General features: G+C 42.6%; 1 protein-coding gene across 1 annotated transcript in view; it reads left to right on the forward strand.

Annotated features, from left to right (window-relative positions):
• The window catches only part of Syx6 (Syntaxin 6), a 67,516-nt gene extending 48,453 nt beyond the window's left edge, over positions 1-19,063 (forward strand). Inside the window, exons 6-7 of the mRNA XM_037413230.2 lie at positions 4,985-5,186; positions 18,631-19,063. Of these exons, the coding sequence (XP_037269127.1) occupies positions 4,985-5,186; positions 18,631-18,707 (279 nt within the window). The 3' untranslated portion in view covers positions 18,708-19,063. The remainder of the gene's footprint in view (positions 1-4,984; positions 5,187-18,630) is intronic.
• The last annotated feature ends 603 nt before the right edge of the window (positions 19,064-19,666 follow it).

The following is a 19,666-nucleotide window of genomic DNA, read 5'->3' on the forward strand; positions in this document are numbered from 1 at the left end:
GGGGAATATCGGGAAGCTCAGCTGCTACTACTTCGGGTTGATTCAACACTAAATTAACAAGTTGTGCTATCTCTACATAGGGCTTCATGAGGTTGTTGTGATAGATACGTACTTCTTTTCTATGACCTGGCAGTTTAACTACGTAAGTTGTGTCGGAGAGTTTCTGGTGTATCGTCCCGAGGCCTTGCTAGTGTACCTCCAGCTTGTTAGCTTTAGAAGTATGCAATATGAGCACCTTTTGTCCCACGTGAAACTGGCGCACTTTGCTGTTTTTATCGTAACGCTTTTTGCTTTTGTCTTCACTTCAATCATATTAGCTTCTACCAGGCCCTGTGTGTCGTACAAGCGCTGCCTTAGGTTGCAAATGCACTCTATGACAGTCGGATCGCTACCCTTATTTTTCCAGTTCTCAAGAACTAGCCTAAGCGGGGTGCACAGCACCCTTCCGTACACAAGCTCCGCTGGGCTAAAACCTGTCAATTTGTGTGCTACCGAACGTAATGCAAAAAGCATAGCTGGTAATGCAGTGTCCCATTTGTTTTTTTTGCTCGTAACACAAAGCTTGCAATACCTGCTTTATTACAAATTAAACTCTCTCTACACTGTTGCTTTGCGGATGCTGAATAGAGCTGTGGTGTATCTTGATGCCGCACCTATTAAGAAAGGTGGTTGTTAACTCACTTGTGAAGACACTGCTTAGATCGGACTGTATTTTGCTCGGAAAATCCACGTGGGAAAATATAAAAAAAGGACATCTACTATTTCTGCCGATGTAAGACAACGCAGCGGCAATGCCTCAGGAAATTTAGTTGCAGAGCACATGTGGTCAAAAGATATTTATATCCCGACTTTGTCACCGGTAAGAGCCCCACGATGTCAACCACGACACGATGAAACAGCTCAGTGATTATAGGAATGGCCGTCATAGATGCCTTTTGTTTCTCGTGTGGCCTGCCAGCCTTTTGTTTCTCGTGTGGCCTGTCAGTTCGCTGACAAACATCACAACTACGAACGAACTGTTCCACGTCTTTAAAACAGCCCGGCCAGTAATATTCACTCAGCAGTCGCGCCTCTGTCTTGGTAATTCCGAGATGACCTGACCAGCCTGCCTGGTGAGAAAGTTCTAGAATGTTTTCGCGGAACTTCAGCGGGACCATGATTTGGTCAGCGCTCGTGCCTTTCTTGCCCCGAAACTCGCGGTATAAAATGCCCTTTCTTTCACTAAATCAACCATTGCGTGCGCCCTGCTTGTAAACACTTTGGCAGGATTTTTCCAAGGTTAAATCGGTTTTTTGTTCCTCGATCAACGTCGATTTGTCAACGCAATATAACACCTGAAAATCACGGCTCATGGGAGGAATGAAAAACGATGCTTGTTTGCCTTCCTGGTGGGCAGATTCATGCGCGTCCGAGCTTGGATCACTGCTATTATCTGATTGACTGCGATTTTGATCCTGTGCATAAACATTGTGTGACGGAGGCTCTTGGTGAGGAGCCGTTTTCGCCATCGACCTCGTGACAACCATTACCGGGTTCATATCGAGTGTGACACCTGCATTTAGCAACTCTTTTGCCATTCTGTTTGATAGCAAATGTGGGCACTGTGTCAGTACGCTATCAGAGACTGCTGGTACTGTTTTAATTTCACCAAACCCCCCTTTCAATGTTACTTTTGCCACTGGTAAGCTCAGAGTGCCTTCTTTCAATGCATGTCTTAAGCACACATATTCACCTATAAAATCACCAGAATTTACTAGAGAAGAGGGCACAACGTCATACGTAGCACCTGTGTCACGGAACACTTTACATTTTCAGCCATTAACTTCCATGTGATGTAGGTAAGGCTGCAGCAAATCTTCGCCCTGCTCGCTAACAAACTCTAAGGACGATATTTTTGGAACGCGACACCCCGCGGCTACGTGTCCTGGTTTCTGGCGCTTGAAGCATACGATAGGCTTCCGCGTCTCGAAAGATTTGTTCACGTGTGAATCTAAAGATTCCTGCTTTGTGGTATTGGTATTTTTCTCTAACTTTCTAGATTCCTTTTGTTCCGAGTTAGGGCCTCGTGGGCCTCGCGTGTTTCTTTCTGCGTCAAAAGAATGATGTTTGGCGCAGTAGTCATCTGCATACTCTGCTGCCTTGTGGGCCGTTTTTACATCTGGCTTATTGAGAATGCACTCTCTCAATTTTTAAGAAAGCGTCAAACAAAACTGTTCTAGGCAAACTCATCAAACATTTTGCCCTTGTCATCGAACGTGTCAGCACCTTTTAGCCAATTTTCGAGGAAGCTTGCTATCCTGTACTTGAACTCAGAGTAGCTTTCGTTCGGCGTCCTGATTTCTGAAATTTCAGCCGGGAAGCTCCAGGTGACAACTTTTACTTCTCTAACAAAGCCCTTTTTACGTCCTCCTAACATTGCGCTTCTTCGGCATTTAACCTCACTAGAATTTCTGCTGCTTCTGCCGGCAACAAACTGAGAAGTCTTTGAGGCCAGGAAGTCAGCTCAAAGCCCATTCTTGTGCAAGTGGGCTCAAAGCTTGTCAAAAAGAGCCCCAATTCCCTACCAGTAACAAAGGGCCGAAGAAAACCTCTCATGTCATAACTGACCGGTCTCGGCTCTGCCACAATAGCCAAATTCCTCTTTAGCTGCTCTAATTGGCATTGTTTTAGTTCCTCCCCTTTTTCTCTCACTTTGCGTTTCCTGTGCACTTCATTAACTGCCTCAGCGATTTCATCGGCACCTACCCCACGGGCTTCAATTTTGCCCACAATTTCAGGTTTCCGAATAGCTTTGATAAATTCGAAACTGAGCTCATCAGCTATGGCCAACAGATCTACTTTTAGCAAGCTATTCAAATCCATGTTCACTACTGTAACTGTGGCAAAAGTACTCTCTAGCTGCCTTTCTTATTTCCCTGACTGAAAACTATAACACTCGGCGTACTATAGTCCGAAGCCAAAGCCTCACCGACTGCTGCCGCAGAGCTCTCGGGGGTCTGCCATCCCACCGCTGCCACCAGCTGTTACGTTTAGCTGAGACGGGCTCCATGCCGGGAGAGGAAGACGCCATGAGAAGGAAGGTCTTAAGCTTTAATGCGGCATACTCGCTGTAAGAAGGTGTCCAAAATAATGGCCCACGGCGTGGTGCGTAGTCGAATATAAAGGCACGCCGTGAACGAAGGGGGCGGGAACACACATCAAGGCACATGGCAATAATAGATTATTGTCCTGAGCAGATGAGCCAGACTTTAATGCTGTCTGATAAACGGCGAGCGGTGCGCAACGCAACAGGGGACTCTAGACAAGTTTTTTTAGCAGCCACCTTGCTCTTTTTAAAAGTGATTTTAACCTAGTTTGAGTTTCACTACAATCAATTTTTTTTCGTCGTGAAAGCAGAGAAACTAAACTTGTGGAAGCAAAGAGAAACAAGAAATATGTATTTTTTCGTCTCTCATCTCCCCTTGAGAGGCTTTCCTTATTGGGCGAGAGGGACCGTGTTGCATTAGTCAATCATCTATTACTCTACCTCAGAGAGAGAAGCTTTCTTGCATGACTTGCAAGGTTATCGTGATGAGCGCGTGTGTGTTTATATTTTTTTATGTTGACTCTGTTGGTTTTATCTGGTATAACTTCATTATGAATGTTTGTTTTTTCTCAATTAGAGAAATCAGTTGCTAGTAGTGCATTGTCCGGTGTCCACATTTTTCATGTGTGCTGGGTATTTTGCTCCCCCATCAGTTATCATGGACCCTCGCTAACTCGCCCAACTTTTTATTTTATTCATATCTCCTCTACAATAAAAATGGGCATCACCATATCTGGCCAGTTTTGTACGGTGGTTCATGTCACTGATATATTTTAATAATTGAGGAATATTATGTGATCTTGCATGAATGCTTGGTTTAACATGTGGATGTCGATAAACTAGGCTGCTAGAAATACAGGTTTAATGCTAACTCTTGGATTCCTCCACGTTAATAGTTTATGTAAAAATAATTCTCCGTTTCCATATGTGTAGATCTGGTATTGTAAGTGTATATTCAGTAGAGTTGCCAATGTCGCTCATTATGAGTGGATTTGGGCTTCTCTTTATGTTCAGTCACTTGTGGAGTTTTCCAGTTGTTTGTCATGCTTCTTGGGCTTATTAGCATTTTTGTAGTGAGTATAGATATTTTAGTGATTATCACTTTCATCAAAAGTGCGTTTCTTCTTTACTAATAGCACGTTGGACCATGACTTTGTGTAGTTGAATGTTTTGAAGTGAAACTTACGCTGGGGTAAGGAAGAAATGTTAATCATTCGCTGGCAAGAGTGCTTTCAAGCGAATGGAGACTACCTTGAATACAATGTTAAAAACAAGAAAGTTCACAGTTGCGTCTATTTTTGCTGTATAAGGCAATCAAAGTGATATTTTTCAAGTCAGCTTCATGTTTTACCATTTTTAATTATGAATGAAAATATTTTAAAAGATTGAAAAGTTAATAAATAGCTGATTCTTTTGGGCTTCTTTCCTACAGATGCTCCACTTTCTGGGGGTTTTTTTGTGATGATTATGTGCGTGTTTGCTCAGTAGCACCTGGCAACTCTGATCCTCAGTGATATTTAGTATATATATGAAACATTTACAATGCCAGTGCAATCATCGTGGATGCGATTTGACAGTTGTAATGATCTCATTTTAATTTTTCAGGTGAAAAAATCGAATCCCAACCGCAGCGGCCGCATTTTCAGTGCAAGTGAAAACACTCGAGCCCCATGTGCTTAGATTTAGGTGCACGTTAAAGAACCCTAGGTTGTCAATATTTTCGTAGCCATCCACTGTGGACTCTCTCATAATCGCTGTGGTTTCGGGACATTAAACCGCATCAATTATGCATCATTTTGATTTCTAAAATTGCATTCAACTCCTTTTTTTTTTGTAGGTGATTATCTGTTCTGCTTCGGTGGCTTTCATCTCAAACTGCTATTTCTTTGTTAACTGCAGGAGCTGATGATTGCCCAGGATGAGGAATTGGAAGGCATCCAAACATCTGTAGGTACGCTCAAGTCCATGAGCAAACATATTGGCAACGAACTAGATGAGCAGTCTGTAATGCTGGATGACCTTGGGCATGATATGGACAATGCTGAGTCCAAGATTGACGGGGCTCTGAAAAAGATGGCCAAAGTTCTCCATATGTCCAACGGTGAGAATTTTTCTATTTGTCGAGGGACATGGCCAAAAGGTACCAAGGGGGGACAGAAAAGTGAGAACTTTTTGTGTGTGTGTGTGTGTGTGTGTGTGTGTGCGTGCGTGCGTGCGTGCGTACGTGCGTGCGTGTGTGTGTGTGTGTGTGTGTGTGTGTGTGTGTGTGTGTGTGTCACAGGAGAGCTTACGTAGATAGGCTGAAACACATTCTAAACATATTAAGAAGACATGGCTAATCTGTGGACAAAGCTCCAGTGAATATTGTATTTACTCGCGTATTGAACCCACTCGCATAATGAACCCAGGCCCCGTTTTGGTCCTTAAAAAAAAATAAAAAAAATGTAATGTGTGTTCATTATATTTCAGCGTGATAGCCAGGGCTGTTGATGATCGAAACGTTAAATCAAGCCATTATATCACAAAATAACGGCACAATAAAAGTCAAAACATAGTTTCACAACTGTGCTAAACAGTTGCAAGCAGCGCAAATGGGCACGACGTCAGTCAAAATTTAAGTCTCGCTTTTTGCGGCAGAGCGCCATCTGTCGAATGCAGGAGAAACTTTTTTGCTTATAGCACCACACAAGCACAGCAGCACAAAAACAAAGTAAATAACAAGCGCCTGGCCTCTGAGAGAGCGAGTGCGCAGCGTAGAAACACGCAACTTATCTCGGAGGTCATGCAAAGCGCCCACTGCGCCGATGGCATGTCGCTGTCAACGTTTCTGCGCCGCCATGCGAAGCTGCGTTTTTGTTGTCATCGGCTTTGTCGTAGTTAACTTAGTTGGGGACACCTGCTGTGCAGGGCGTGTTCGGCCAGTATGCCGCACTCGAGCTTGGGAACAGAGCGGCTAGACGACACTTCAGCGTATATTTGTGTGCGTTCATTTACGGAGAAAACAAGAGCTTCGGGCTACAAAAACAGTTAGTTGCGCATTTCGCGGTCTAGAACAAAGCCATCATGCAAAACTTTTGCTGTTATAACTCCCGTGACCTTTTTCTCCTGGGTAATGAACCCTCTTCCCAAAGTGGCGTCAACTTTCTTGAAAAAAAAAAAAAGTGGGTTCATTATGCAAGAAAAAATACAATATGTCAGCTAAGTATTCCTGATTAATGCTGGACATTTCCATAGGATGTCCAAGAACTTTTACACTAACATTTGCCAAAACTACTGTGTTACAAGAAACTTTCATGCCATGATATTAATGTCATTGTTAAACCTGCTTATAATGAACCTCCATATAACGAATTCTTCAATATAACAAAGTTTTTCTACTCCCTGCCGTTGCTCCCTAGAAGCATCGTATTTGTGACCTCTACATAACAAAGTAACAGAGGGAGACAACCTTGATATAACAAATTTTCTCCACGAACGATCTAGGAATTTTGCCCCGGATTTCGATATGAGCATGCATCTTCGGCGGGTGCCTCGCCGCCGACAAAGTGTGAAGCAGCAGCGGTGCGCACGGCGCAGCAGGCAAAAGCGAGTGCTCGTGATTGCGTACGAGTGAGCGCGAGCCAGCATTGCCGCTATTCTTGCCGCCGCGGGCGCATGTAAGCAGATGTGCCTTTTCTCCCTCTAAACCAAAAACTAAAAAAAGAAAACTACTTGTGCATTGGCAGTGCTACGCTTTTAGTTAGCATCACATATGTGGGGCCAGGCTGCACATGAAGGGCACTTTACCGGATAGTTTTCAGCGGCATCTGTGTCCTTGTCTGTGTCGTTCGTTCTTTGTTTTCGATGTTCTGCGCGGGTGCATGGTTTCACTGCGCAGGTGCATGGTGTGGCCCCCGACGACATTCAGCTTTGCTTTTTTTTAACTGAGGACAACCCTGTTGCCATCATCGAGGCGATGTCAGATTAGGCGCTCATGGAAACTCTCGAAGACCACGGTGACAACGGATCTTCGGCGGTCTCGTCACGCGCTTCCATCTTGCGCAGCGAGTTCACAGGCTCATGGCTTTCCATCGTGATTAGCCGATTAGTTCTAACAACAACACGACGGCGCATTGAATGCAATGCACTGAACGCAATAGCGAAAAATTGTAATGTTATACGAAAAAAGGCTGGCAGCCAACTCTTTTGGGTCCGATATTGCGGAATTCTACAAAACACTCGTGTGAGCAAATAGGACCGCTTCAGGAAGAAGTGCTCTCTTCACATAGTGCCTTCGCGTTGAAAGGGCACTGATACTTGCCGAAATAGCATGCGCACCAGCGATCGCGACCGCCCATAAAATCATAGTTCATTGTTGCTACTCATGCTCGTTCAAGATGGGTGGTTTTGTTTCTGTATGAGCATTCGACGGCAGTTCCAACATGCGGAGCATGTTATCTTATGCGCCTTCCAGGCAATAGAAATGGGCTGACTCATTCGATCTCTGCTTCAGCAGCACTGGCGCGCTTTTACCCGCTCGTAAAAATTGCGATGCGCGAAGGCATGCTATCAATTTAGTCTTGTTACGGAACATGGCGGCGGCAGAAACCCTCCGAGAGTGTCCGTATAATTGCTATCACAATAGTAACACAGTTTTTTACCGCTAAAAAAGTGTTTGAGGTTAGCTCTGCCTTCAGTATCTTTTTTGTTTAATTTGAGCATTTATTTTCCAAATATTCGGGCCGAAGCTGCATGTAACGGAATCCTCTTTGTAATGAATTTTCCCGGGATTTTATTGATTTCGTTATATCTAGGTTTAACTGTATTACGAAAGGACCGGTATAATGCCACCAGATGACGCAACAACATTATCTGGTGGCGTAGCTGTTAATGTTGACAAAGGAATTGCATGTTCACACCACTTCAAAGGTGCCTTGAGGCAGTGGCTGCTCGCGTCGTTCTTTTCAATGAGCTTGTCACCATTAGCTCCCTTTATATACTCCCGCTGTATCAGCTCCAAAAATATGAATTTCATGCCTTAATATATGTACTTTCAGGAGGTTATTTGGTCCTGGGAGACTTTAATGTAACATAGTGTATGGAGTGATTCTTGCTGTGATGCGCAAGGTCGTCTAATTGAAAAGTTCCTTTTCTCTTCCGGGGCTCGTCCCCTGGATCAGGAAAACCAACCTATTGTAGCAGTGGTGCGATCGCTGCGCCAATTGTGTCAAGACGGGAAACCTGCAACATCCTGCTACATTTCCTTCATTCTGTGCCAGAACTGCGCCTAATTACAAAATACTATCGAACAAACGGGCGCAGCCTATCGCCGGCGACAACGTGCAGTTAGGGGTGGCCTGTGACCTTCTAATGTTGCCACGTTGGAGGAAAATGAGTGTCTGGGGAGGAGGGGGAATACGGTTAGATGCTGATTTATGGAAAGGCGCAGACAATTGTCCCCAGACTGGTGTAAATTAGCGTGACCCCTTGAAAATGTACCTTGGATGGAATGGCTTGCAGCGAGCTCGTATCCGAGACTCCGAGCTAATCGTGTTTGGTAGGTGGATAGAAGACAGCAGCGCAAAACGGCTGCAAGCTAGAAGGGCAGTGAACTAGCGAACCAGTTCAAAACTTATTTGTAACTCATTGTCAAAGGTCAACTGAGACTTAGCACAAATATTAAGGGGGGTCGCGACTTTCGTTTCGAGAAATAGTAAAAAAAAATCGATTTTTTTCGAAAATGAAGTTTTCAGTTTCTGGAATCCTTTTTTTATGTGATTCCAAAATATCTACCCTGAAAGTTGTGCAGAAGTGCTTTGGAAAATTAGTTTCACCCTCGAAATATTTTTGTAAATTGCGAAAAAAACAGCAATTCTAAAAAAAATTATAGCTTCGCGATGGCGCGGCCGGTAGCTGGTTTCCTAGGCTCATCGAAAAAGAGTATTTTTCCTTGTTCAAATTTCCCGTCTCAACTGGCTTCTCCCTTTAAGAACAAACACGCAAAAAGCAAATGTTTGAAGGTCGTTTCGAGGCTCCTGATGGTTGTGGCTGCCTTGTTGCCCCAGCTCGTCTCGCCATGTGCCTGATGCTTGCTCCGGGAGATCGTCGTCTGCTGATTGTGCATTGCGAGGGCACAGCTGTCGAAAATCGCTACTTTGTGACGTGTTCGCGGCTCGACGATCACTTAGGATATATTTACGCTTTAGTTAGAACTGCAAGCGGATGCTCAATCAGATTACTACAAGCGGTCTACGCAGGTCTACAAGCGCGGCGTGTGACCGGAGTCGTCTTTAGTTCCAACTCCGCTAGCAGCGAGACGAGCTTTGTGGGTGAGAACGACGCACTAGCGCACTCGTGTAAATGTGCTTCTTTGCAGGCAATGGCAACATCACTTGCAGCTGTGATGCAGCCAAAAAAATAATAAAAAGAAGCACGCTTCTGCGCATTTTTCGAACGCCGCGACTGGCTTATGATGTGGTACGGATTGGGGGACCACCATTGGCCGCTGTGCGCCTGTATGTGCTGTGACGCCTATTTGCGGGGTCCATGTCTTGTCGAGCAGCGCAGCTGAACAATGCTTTTTTTGTGTAATTATCTCTGTTATGAATGAAAAAAGTCATTGCTCGGAAGTGAAAGCCGTTGTGCGGCGCGCTCTATAGGAATAGGCTACAAGCAGCTGGTCCGATTTGCGGCAGTTGTTGGCTTGCAAAAGCCAATGCATAAAAAGTCATTCGCACCCGTCAGCCAGAAAGTTCGTAATGCGGTAATGTATGACGTCAGCGCCAATCTTGTGAGGTCGAAAGAGCTCGCAGTGAGGGAACTTAGCAGGGACGACATTGCCATTATGTACAACGGTATTCGGCACAAACATGGCCGCAAAATGGCATGACATGGACTTAGTTTGGATTTCGCAGTCCTGTCGAACTTCTTCCTAGCTTGCAGTTGGCACATGGCTCTGGCAGATGAGGCAGAAGTTCAGCAAGCGTTTCATGGCCCTGTCCGTGAGCGAAATGTCTGTGAGGATTCGGCTCAAAAAAGCCAAGAAAGACAAACTTATGGTGCTGGCGTATTTTAGTGGAAGTGGCCACTACAAGAAGGATTGTTCTTTTGGGTTGTCAAATTTCATCAGATTCGATATCTTTCATAAATAAAAACTCAATTTAAACTTTAAAACTCGTTTTTCTCAAAACACAATTTTTGCCATTTTTTTCAATGTGCCCCTCCTTTTTCGGGCACTTCTAGTACTCAAATCTGCATAAAATTTTGCCCAAATTTTTTCCTAAGTATGACAAATGCAATTATCTAGTTTAAATTTCAATATTTTATTGTATACTAAAAAAATTGCATGTAAATCTTTACTAGGGTAGGTGAAATATGGACTTTTTTGTCTATTATTTTTCATGCCTATTACATATTTTGTATGTGCATTTCTAATTAGTTATTTGCATTCTACACATTATTTCAAACATTATTAACTAAGATTGGTAGAAAGTTATGGAAGCTCAGGGATGAAAAGAGGGGGGCAAAAGGGTTAAGGTTTTCACTTTGTCGTGTTGCAGAGCTAAAAGTATGCAACTTGCAAGAAAACTAATTATGTATTTGAAATCAGCATAAAAAGTTACATAAACAGCTCAAGTTTCATTGTTCTAGGGTGAATATTAAAAAAAAAGTGTCTTCGAGTAGCACCTCCCCTTGAAAATACTTTCTTTTCTAAATGTAAGCCTTCTTTGCTCTAAATTTGTTCTTTGGTGATAAAAATGTTTTATTTTGCATCAGTGATTGTTTGCGGTTTTGAAAGAGGTTCACAGCTTTCACAACTTATATTCGGGAAACCCGTAGCAAGACCTCTGAAAAGAGGAGGTTGCTGCAGTAGCTACATTATATAAGCACCGGCCTCCCTGCCTTTGTCTTCAAAGGCCTTGAGGAGGCCCGCATCAGTGCTATTGTCCCATCTCTCATCAGTAGATATCATGATCACTTGTAATTCATTACACGCCCATAAATCATACCTATCACTGCCATAATTTTATTGTCTATACACTGCATTTACTCTTGCTTATAGCAAGTGATTTTAGGCTTTTATGCAGCCATACTACACTGTGTCACTGCAAACATTGGTCATCGCAAACACTACATAAAAGACATGGCGCTCTTTGGCCACTTATCACCCTTTCACCACAAAACCCCACTAATCATCAAAATTTTAATAATAAAAATGTTCGTGAGCTTTGCAGACATTGGTCTAAAGCAGTGGTTCTCAGCCATAGATGTGTGAGGGACCCCTTGTGGACTGGTGGAAGTGATAGGGACCCCTTGCAGGGGAGGGTGAAGTGGGGGGGTGCGTATGTAGGTAAATTAACACAACTGGAGCGTGAAACAGGTGCATTTTATTGCTACCAAAAACACACAATAAACGTGCCACATCACTTCATTTTGGACAGTTTATGAATATGTGGCACAGTCGCACTTGAACAGAGTTGCATATGTAAAAACATTTGTAAAAATGTAAAAAAGAATGGGCGAGGGTTTCACGGATCATAGAAATGCCTTCACGGACCACCAGGGATCCGCGGACTCCCATTTGAGAACCTCTGGTCAAAACATTGTTTCTGTGAGGTACCCTGTGTGATCACTGTGTGCTGAAACATCTCCGTGAATTTGCTGAAATTTCACCACGCTGTGCCAAAATGCCCACCAGCCTCAAAATTTTCTCACTTCCGCTAATTTAAGCGAGAAATAGAGGCCATGTACTTTGCCCACCTGTAGTTTACGGCATCAATCAATCCAAGCATGCAGACTCTAATATGAAACCACGGTGACCTAACTACAGTAACCTAATCATGCTAACCTTAATCCCATTAGGTCAAGGCACTCGCGAGACACGATCGACCAGATTAGGTAACAAATCTGTGCGCCCATTAATTTGCTGCCCGCAGCAGACAACTATTGGCGGGACGACACAACTTCGAGACAAAAATGCGTTGCCGTAGCCACGAATACTTTGCAGGAAATATCAATTTCCTAGTCAGCAAAAGCAGCTATGGCATGTTTGCAACTAGAGCCGAGAGCGCATACCGCATTTTCGGCACATAAACAGAGTAGGCGTGCTGCAAACGCCGTTGCCGGCGACCATGTTGGTCGCCATAGCAACAGCATATAAAACATTTTTCTGTCTTGGAAGTTACGTTAGCTGCTTCGTCCCGGCGATATCCGATACTGTCACCGAATTAATGGGCATGCGCCGCTGTTACTTTATCTGGTAGAACGCTTCTTGCGAGGGAACTGAGGTATTGTGCCCTAAACCTAACCTTCACTGTAAAAAAAAAAAAAAAAAAAAGCAAGGGGGAGGGGGAGCGTAGTGGTGTTTGAAAATTTATTGGCCTTATTCTAACCCTTGCAGAACGCTGCTTAAGTCACTTTCGCCGCAATACACTGGTACCCTGCGGAAAAGCGTATTATGATTCGAAAAGGGCTCTTAGCATTGCTTACGGGATAGCAAATTTTATTCAATTACTCATGCGTGTATACTACCTCATAATTGTGAGCACTAGTATGATCGCTGACATCTGAAAAAGTTACTGTCAATCATTTAGAACAGGGAATGACACTGCTGCCACCCTAAAAAAATGCGCAAGATTTTTTTTTTTTTCTCCACCCCTACTCCTCAGTTTCACGAATCTCTTGAATTTCAAGGTTGCTAGCTTGGCAGATCTCCATTTTAATTCACGGATTCTGTCGAAGGATTCGACAGACGCAGCAATTGCTAATGGGGACTTTATCATTGTTTGCTCAGTGGGGTAGATTGAAACGTTGGTTTTATTGAAAACAGCAGTGCTCATGTTTATTCTGCATGATTTAGGTGATGCTAAATGGCTTGAAAATACTTTGTTTTCTAAATGTAAGCCTTCTTTGCTCTAAATTTGTTCTTTGGTGATAAAAATGTTTTATTTTGCATAACCTCCTCCAAATTTGCCTTTTAGTGCTCTAAAAGTAAGATTCTGCTGCTCCAAAAATTGCTCCGAATTCTATTTTGGCTGTTGCACCCTTGAAAATAATAGTTATAACGTTTAGGGACAGGAAAAAAGCAGAGTGCATTGAGAACAAACAGGGGTAGCTGACGTTCTAGCTAGACCTGTGCGCTGGTACCAAAATTGCCACCGCCGGCGCGCCGGTGTTTCCAATTTCAGCGGCGCCGGGGGGCTAAGATCACAATTCAAGAGTTGGTGGATTCAAGAGTGATTGAAGAACTTGTTCCTTGATTATTGAAAAAAAAAAAAAAAAAACTGTTTCCCCGAAAGTGCAAAGCAGTTGAAGTGACAGCAGCATGTCTTATTGTTATTCATTTATAAGTACGGCTTTTTCAGGTTTTGAGGCATAGCCGATATAAATATAAATGTCCAGCACCTTCAAAAATATACTTTACTAAAATACATGTCCTCATCATTTTTTGTTTCTAATTGCTCAGAACCGAGTCTGCGCAGAACATCAAGCTCATTCCAAAAATGAACGTTTTGCAAAAAGCAAACAACAGAAAACGAAAATAGTTTCTAATTGATCTATCTGGCACAATATTTATAGGATCAAACCACCGAGTACCGTGCGCAGAGGATGCAACGAAGAAAATGGGCGCTAGAACATAGAACCGATGCGAACTATCTTATTTATGCGGGAGGATAACACGATTGGGAGTGCGCTGCTGTTCGATAGGGGCTGTAGCGATGAAACACACGCATTCGAAGTGTATACAAGAAACGCGTGTCATAGTGACAAAATATAAAACTTTTTACTTTTTTTAACGGATTAGTACATAGCTATGGCATGTCTGTGATGAGGTCACCAAACAACCTACCCTTATTCAAGTCTGACCAAAGTCTTATGCTCTGTCAGTCCACATCCTTTTGTCCAGTTGCTTAACGCGTGTCGGAGATACCAAAGTTCTCGAAGGTCTTGTATTGTTCCAAAATACTTTGCCATTTTAAGTTTGTTGAGGGAGTTACACCGATGTATTCCAACTCCGTGACATGTACTAGGCTTACACCATAGTTAGTAGATTTAAAATGAAGAGGTCATTTCTTATTTGAAAAAGTCGTGTCTACACTATTTTTGCAGCTAGATAATTTCCATGTTTCACTCCCGTTATGAAACGCCAAAAAAAAAAAAAGCAGTAATCAGCGAACCTTGATCTTGAGTAGAGGAGATAATTTTACAGATAATGCAGTTCTCTGCATACATTTCAAGTTTAATTTGGGTGTTACTGATAATCTTGGCTATGTCACTTATATAAATAAACAAAAGCGGCTCAAGCACTTAGCCTTGAGGCACCCCTGATGTGATCTGTGCGTCACATGACTTGGCGTGGTTAAATGTAGCAAATATTGAGCGCGATAGCAAGTAATCTGCTATCCAATCAGCCAACTTGTTGTAGCTAAGATTAGTGAAGAAGCTACAAGTTTGGCATGGCAAACCATGTCAAAATCCTTATGGGAGTCAATAAATATGGCATAAGTTTGTCTTCCATCGTTAAGGAAAGCAACAATGTCATGAGCGAATTCAAACAACTGTGTAGCCAGCACAAATGGCGTAATGTGATTAAAAAAAATACGTTGTATGCGTTCAGGTATTCTACGTAACGTTGTATGCGTTCAGGTATTCTACGTAGTATTTTTTTGTTATATTCTTCAAAAGTGTAGAGCTGGTACATAAAGCAAACAGATTGACATAATTTGGTATTTGCTTGTTTCCGGACTTAGGGGCACGACGGTTGCTAATTTCCACACTTAGGGAACTATTGCAGAGACTAACTTCTTTTAAATATTATCGTAAAATAATTAGCACACCATACTGAGTACCACTTTAGAAATATATTTGGCATACCATCTGGGCCAGATTGTTTCGTAACTTCAGAATTACTATTTGGTTATGCACTTCAGAGGAGCTCAATTCAAGATTAGGAAGAGCAAGTAGTTTGCTGCTTGCGGAAAGTGAAGGAGTGATGCCATTATCAGTAAACAAAAACAAATTCTAAGTAATTATTAAAGGCATTTGCTATAGCTTTGCAATTTTAGGAGAATTATACATCAAGAATAAACGATGAAGGCATAGACGATGCAAGACTAATTGGCCTCTAGAACCTGGATGGATTTTTTTTTTCATTAGTGTAGCGAAGGCATTGCTAAGGTAGTAGTTTTTAGCCTCTTGGTTTTACCTTCTGTGTAATTTCTAATGCACTAATTCAAGAGGCATTGTCATTACACTTGTAATGACGATTCTTATGTAGGTGCTTCAAGCAACGTGCGAGATGAATTATATTTTTATGATAAGATTGGTGTATTTGGTTCTATTTAATATATTTCTGTGGCACATAGTTTGATGGAATTATCACAAAACTGAAGAACGAGCGCATCTACAATGAAAATTCGCTACAAAATTGAGATTCCTTAAAAGATGCGACTAAAGTGTCCGGTACGAAAGTGTCATCAACTTAAAAAAGTTCAAAACAGTTTGGATCTCAGGTCTTTCAGTAGAACATGCTTAGTTTGAGGCAACTTCAATACAGTATTATGGTAGGAAAAGTCTACGACGACTTAACATTTTACCCCGTGCGATAGAAGCTCACAGTCCCATAACGAACTTAGGCTGCAGCTAATTTTTTTTTTCATTTGATCTCGTGAGACTCTAAAACACTAGTCTATAGGAATACGGCTGCTACCGGGAAAAAATGCAGTGTTTGTACAGTCATATCACAGCAAGGATAAACGAGCCGTTCACTGATGCCTACTGAAATAGCGAACACGCTAGCGCATGCTAGCACTCGCGATCATGCCCTTTCATTCAAACTTCGCAGTTGCAGATCGAGCCACGCAGCCCGCGTATTCTTTTAAATTCCTTCATCCAGCAAAACAGAAACAGGGCTTCCTTTCTAGTAAAGGAGCAATCGACGGTAGGCATCAAACGAGGAGCGTTGTTATCACTTGTGCCTTTCGTGCAATGAAGATGGCAAATTGTTTCATCTATGCTTCAGCAGGGTTCCTCACTATAGCACCGCGGTAACCGCATACAGTGTGCGTACAAAAATAATTTATTAGGACTTTATACATGCCTGACTGGGATGATGGAAGCCTGAAGATAGTGTCCTTATAATTCTTCTCACAATAGAAAAATGTACAAAACCATCAAAGCGGGCTGGCCTTTGTTAAGGAGAGCAACGTTGTCTTCGCTGTAAAGAATTCGTCTGTCGGGAGAATGAAATAATTCGGAACCTTTCCCTTTTTTTTTTTTTTGTTCTTGATTACACTGCACTGCACTCTCTTTACAGCCATCATTACAGGCTCTCCGGCACATGTCTTCATTAAACATGTGTGCAATGTGAGCGGTAAGAGTTGAGCCTATCAGGATTTCGAACTTCTCGGGTACACTTTTATTTTCACTTGCCCAATCGAAAACTCACAAAATGCAGTGAAATTCCTAGTTTCATTGCGCATGATAATTCTTTGTGGAGCAAGAAAGAACGGGGGTGGTGGGTGGCAATTTCGTGGCAAAGCAGGGTAGAAAACAATTTACAACTGATATTTCTCGTATATGGACCATTTTAGAGCATTTGCCCTAATCGTTTCACGTGAATAATTGTTCTGGTATCCCGAAGGGTGCCAAAAAGAACGAGAAATGCCAGGAAAAAATATCACGCTCGACTGTGTATCTTTTGACGCTGTTTTAGGGTCCTTGTTTAGACAGGGCATGCAAGCACGTAAACAAGAGAACAGTCAAGACATCGCAAATGCCGCTCTCAGAAATTTTAAAGCTGCATAAAAGAAGGCGAAGCGATGTATTTTATACCCAGATTCCCCGCTCGGGTAAAAATAAGACAAGCGGCGGCGCGTCGCAAGTTATTGTGCGATGGCGGCGGCGTGTTCTCTCAAGTAACTTTGGTAGCGGCACGGACGGCATGAGCAATAACGGGCAGCGGCGGCACAGCGCAGTGGCACACAGCTCTAGTTCTGGCTGACATCTAGTGAAAAAAGCGCCCCTGCAGAGTCACTTAGTGTGAAGGACAGATAACTGATGATCAGTTGGAGTGATGAAATGTATGCCAAGAAATGGGAATAGCGATGAAAGATGAAGCACGGACAGATGAGAGAAGTCAGGACAATACAAATGTCAACTGACAACTGAAAAGGCGCTCAGCCGTGAAAAAGAAATCGGACACAAATACTTATCTTCGCATACACAGGCAAAAAGTGATGCCTATCAATCTGGTAGAATGCGTGAAAGAGAACCATTCTCATGTGGAGCCACATGCATGCTGTATACATGTTGCTTCTTGCGTGTGCATGCACAGATAAGTATTTGGATTTTTTTTCCCCCGCCACTGTGTGCCTTTCCAGTTGTCAATCCGCATTTGTGTTGCCCTGTCTTCTATCCACGTTTGTGCCCCTGCTGCCTTTTATTATAAATGCCTACCAACTGAAAAACTTTGTAGAATTCTTTCAAATGGCAACATTAGCTGACATTTTGCTCAACCAGTAAACAGCAACAATACATGTATTTTTGGCTTAGTGGTGACCTGTGCTGGCAATTCCTCAGACGAGTAAATCTGTTCTTTTGTTGTTGATCCACTTGAAGTTGTGCAGTCATTTTAATTTTTGCTTTTTAAAATTTAAAAATTTTAAATTGCTTTAAAATTTTAAAATTGCTTGTCCACTGCAAATCGCCTGTTAAGAACATAGTAGAGGTAGAATTGCAGGACTCTAAACCAGATGTAGGCTAATTGCTCAGTGTGTTTTGCAGCACCACCATTGGTGAAAACTATGATGGCTGTAGTAGCAGTAGTAGCGCGGCTTTTAGCTGGCGACCATGGTAAGAAGTGTGTTCACCTTGCTCACCTCTAGAGATCAAAAGGTGAGCATGAATTTAGAAGAAATTTTTCTGTGAAAAATGGGCTGTGCGTTCCATTTTTTTCCCAAAAAATTCATTGGCGAAAATCCGCAGCTACACTGTCCTTGCTGTTCCACACAATATTTTCTTGGGCCAGAGAGAGAGATATAAAACTTTATGTTTGTCCTCGCTGGGGTCGAGGAAGGCGGAGGGCCCTTTCAAAGGCCCTTGGGCCTTGGCGGCATCTTCGACCAGCCAGACTGCCCAGAGTGGGTCATTCGGGCATTCGCTGAGCCGCATAGCCTCTCGCTGCTCTGGTGTGGTTATCCAAAATGTAGGACTGGCGCTGTGTCATCATGGATCTGATAGAGCCACTACACAACACCTCGGATGCAGAGAAGTGTATTCTACGTAATAGTCACCCACCATGGTGCCTTAGCAGCTATTGGCACCATGTTGCTCATCATGGGCCCAGAGGATCAAATCCCAGCAACAAAGGCCACATTGTGTGCATCGTTAAGAACCCCCGATTGCCCGCACTCACTAAATTGTCCTGCTTGCAATTCGATTGTTGTCATTGCACTTAAACCCCAGAATACGTTTTCATTCAATAGTTGCATTGTGTGTGAGCCATTGACTCCCACAATATGTGGAGAAAGCAGGTTACAGAAATTTATTTTTTCTCATTTTTTCAGATCGCCGCCAGTGGATGGCCATTGGAGCGCTCTCAGGTGTTATGGTGGTTGTAGTGGCACTCTTTTTTCTCCTCTAGAGCTAGTGCATTTGCTTCGCAGCTTCGTGAATTTTTGCAGTTTGGAGGACACACTCGAGAGTTACCAAAGGCATTGAGGAAGCATAACGCTGAGCCACAGAATTATGCGGTTCTAAAAGGGTGCCCGCTCTTTTGAGCATGTACATAACTCCCCTGTGCACATGAATTCTATGTACACCATACTTCTTAGTTATACACATTGTACTCTCGCATGTCATTTCCATTATGTTACACCTTTCATGTGCCATAGAGTAAACTGCATCTGTTATCTTTTTTTTCTCCCTTCCTATATCTGTCTTTCAAAATATGGCTTGGTCTACATTTCTGAATAAAATTTAAAATAAAATGAAATGAAACATGTACTGTGTTATTAACAAAAATTCTGATTTTCATGTGGGTAGATACTTCTGCTTGATAAACAGTAAATGTTGTCCGTGATACATAAACTGAAAAGTTGTACGAATGTTAGTAATTTTGGAATTTTATTGGAAAGTGCTTATCTAATTCAGTTATGTAGAGATTACATAATAGAATAAGGTATCCATCTTTATCTAGTCTTTGGGTGGCAATTTCTAGACCATAGATCCAACTGGTTCCAAAAGAAGTCTGAGGGGGTCTGTGAGTGCCATGCTTAAGGCCACTTTTGAAAAACATAGTGGAAAGACCTGCAGTAGTATAAAGTGTACCAAGTTGTTTGCATAATCGTAAATTGCTCATTTTTTTTGCTCCAAAATTTATTTATGTAATCTAAAAACAAACCACTTAGAATTGAACCAAGCTTTCCAAATGCTCGTTTACTTGAAAGGGACACTAAAGAGCAAAAAGATTTTTGCGTTTTAGTAAAGTATATTTTCACAATCCTTAAAACGCCACTTTTACTGTGAAGCGACGCTTAGTAAGCAAGAAAATGCGTGAAAAGAAAAAGAGGGTGGTAACGCCACCATCCGATTTTCACATCA

The sequence above is a fragment of the Rhipicephalus microplus genome, chromosome X, assembly GCF_043290135.1.
Source record: "Rhipicephalus microplus isolate Deutch F79 chromosome X, USDA_Rmic, whole genome shotgun sequence".
NCBI classification, from domain to species: domain Eukaryota; kingdom Metazoa; phylum Arthropoda; class Arachnida; order Ixodida; family Ixodidae; genus Rhipicephalus; species Rhipicephalus microplus.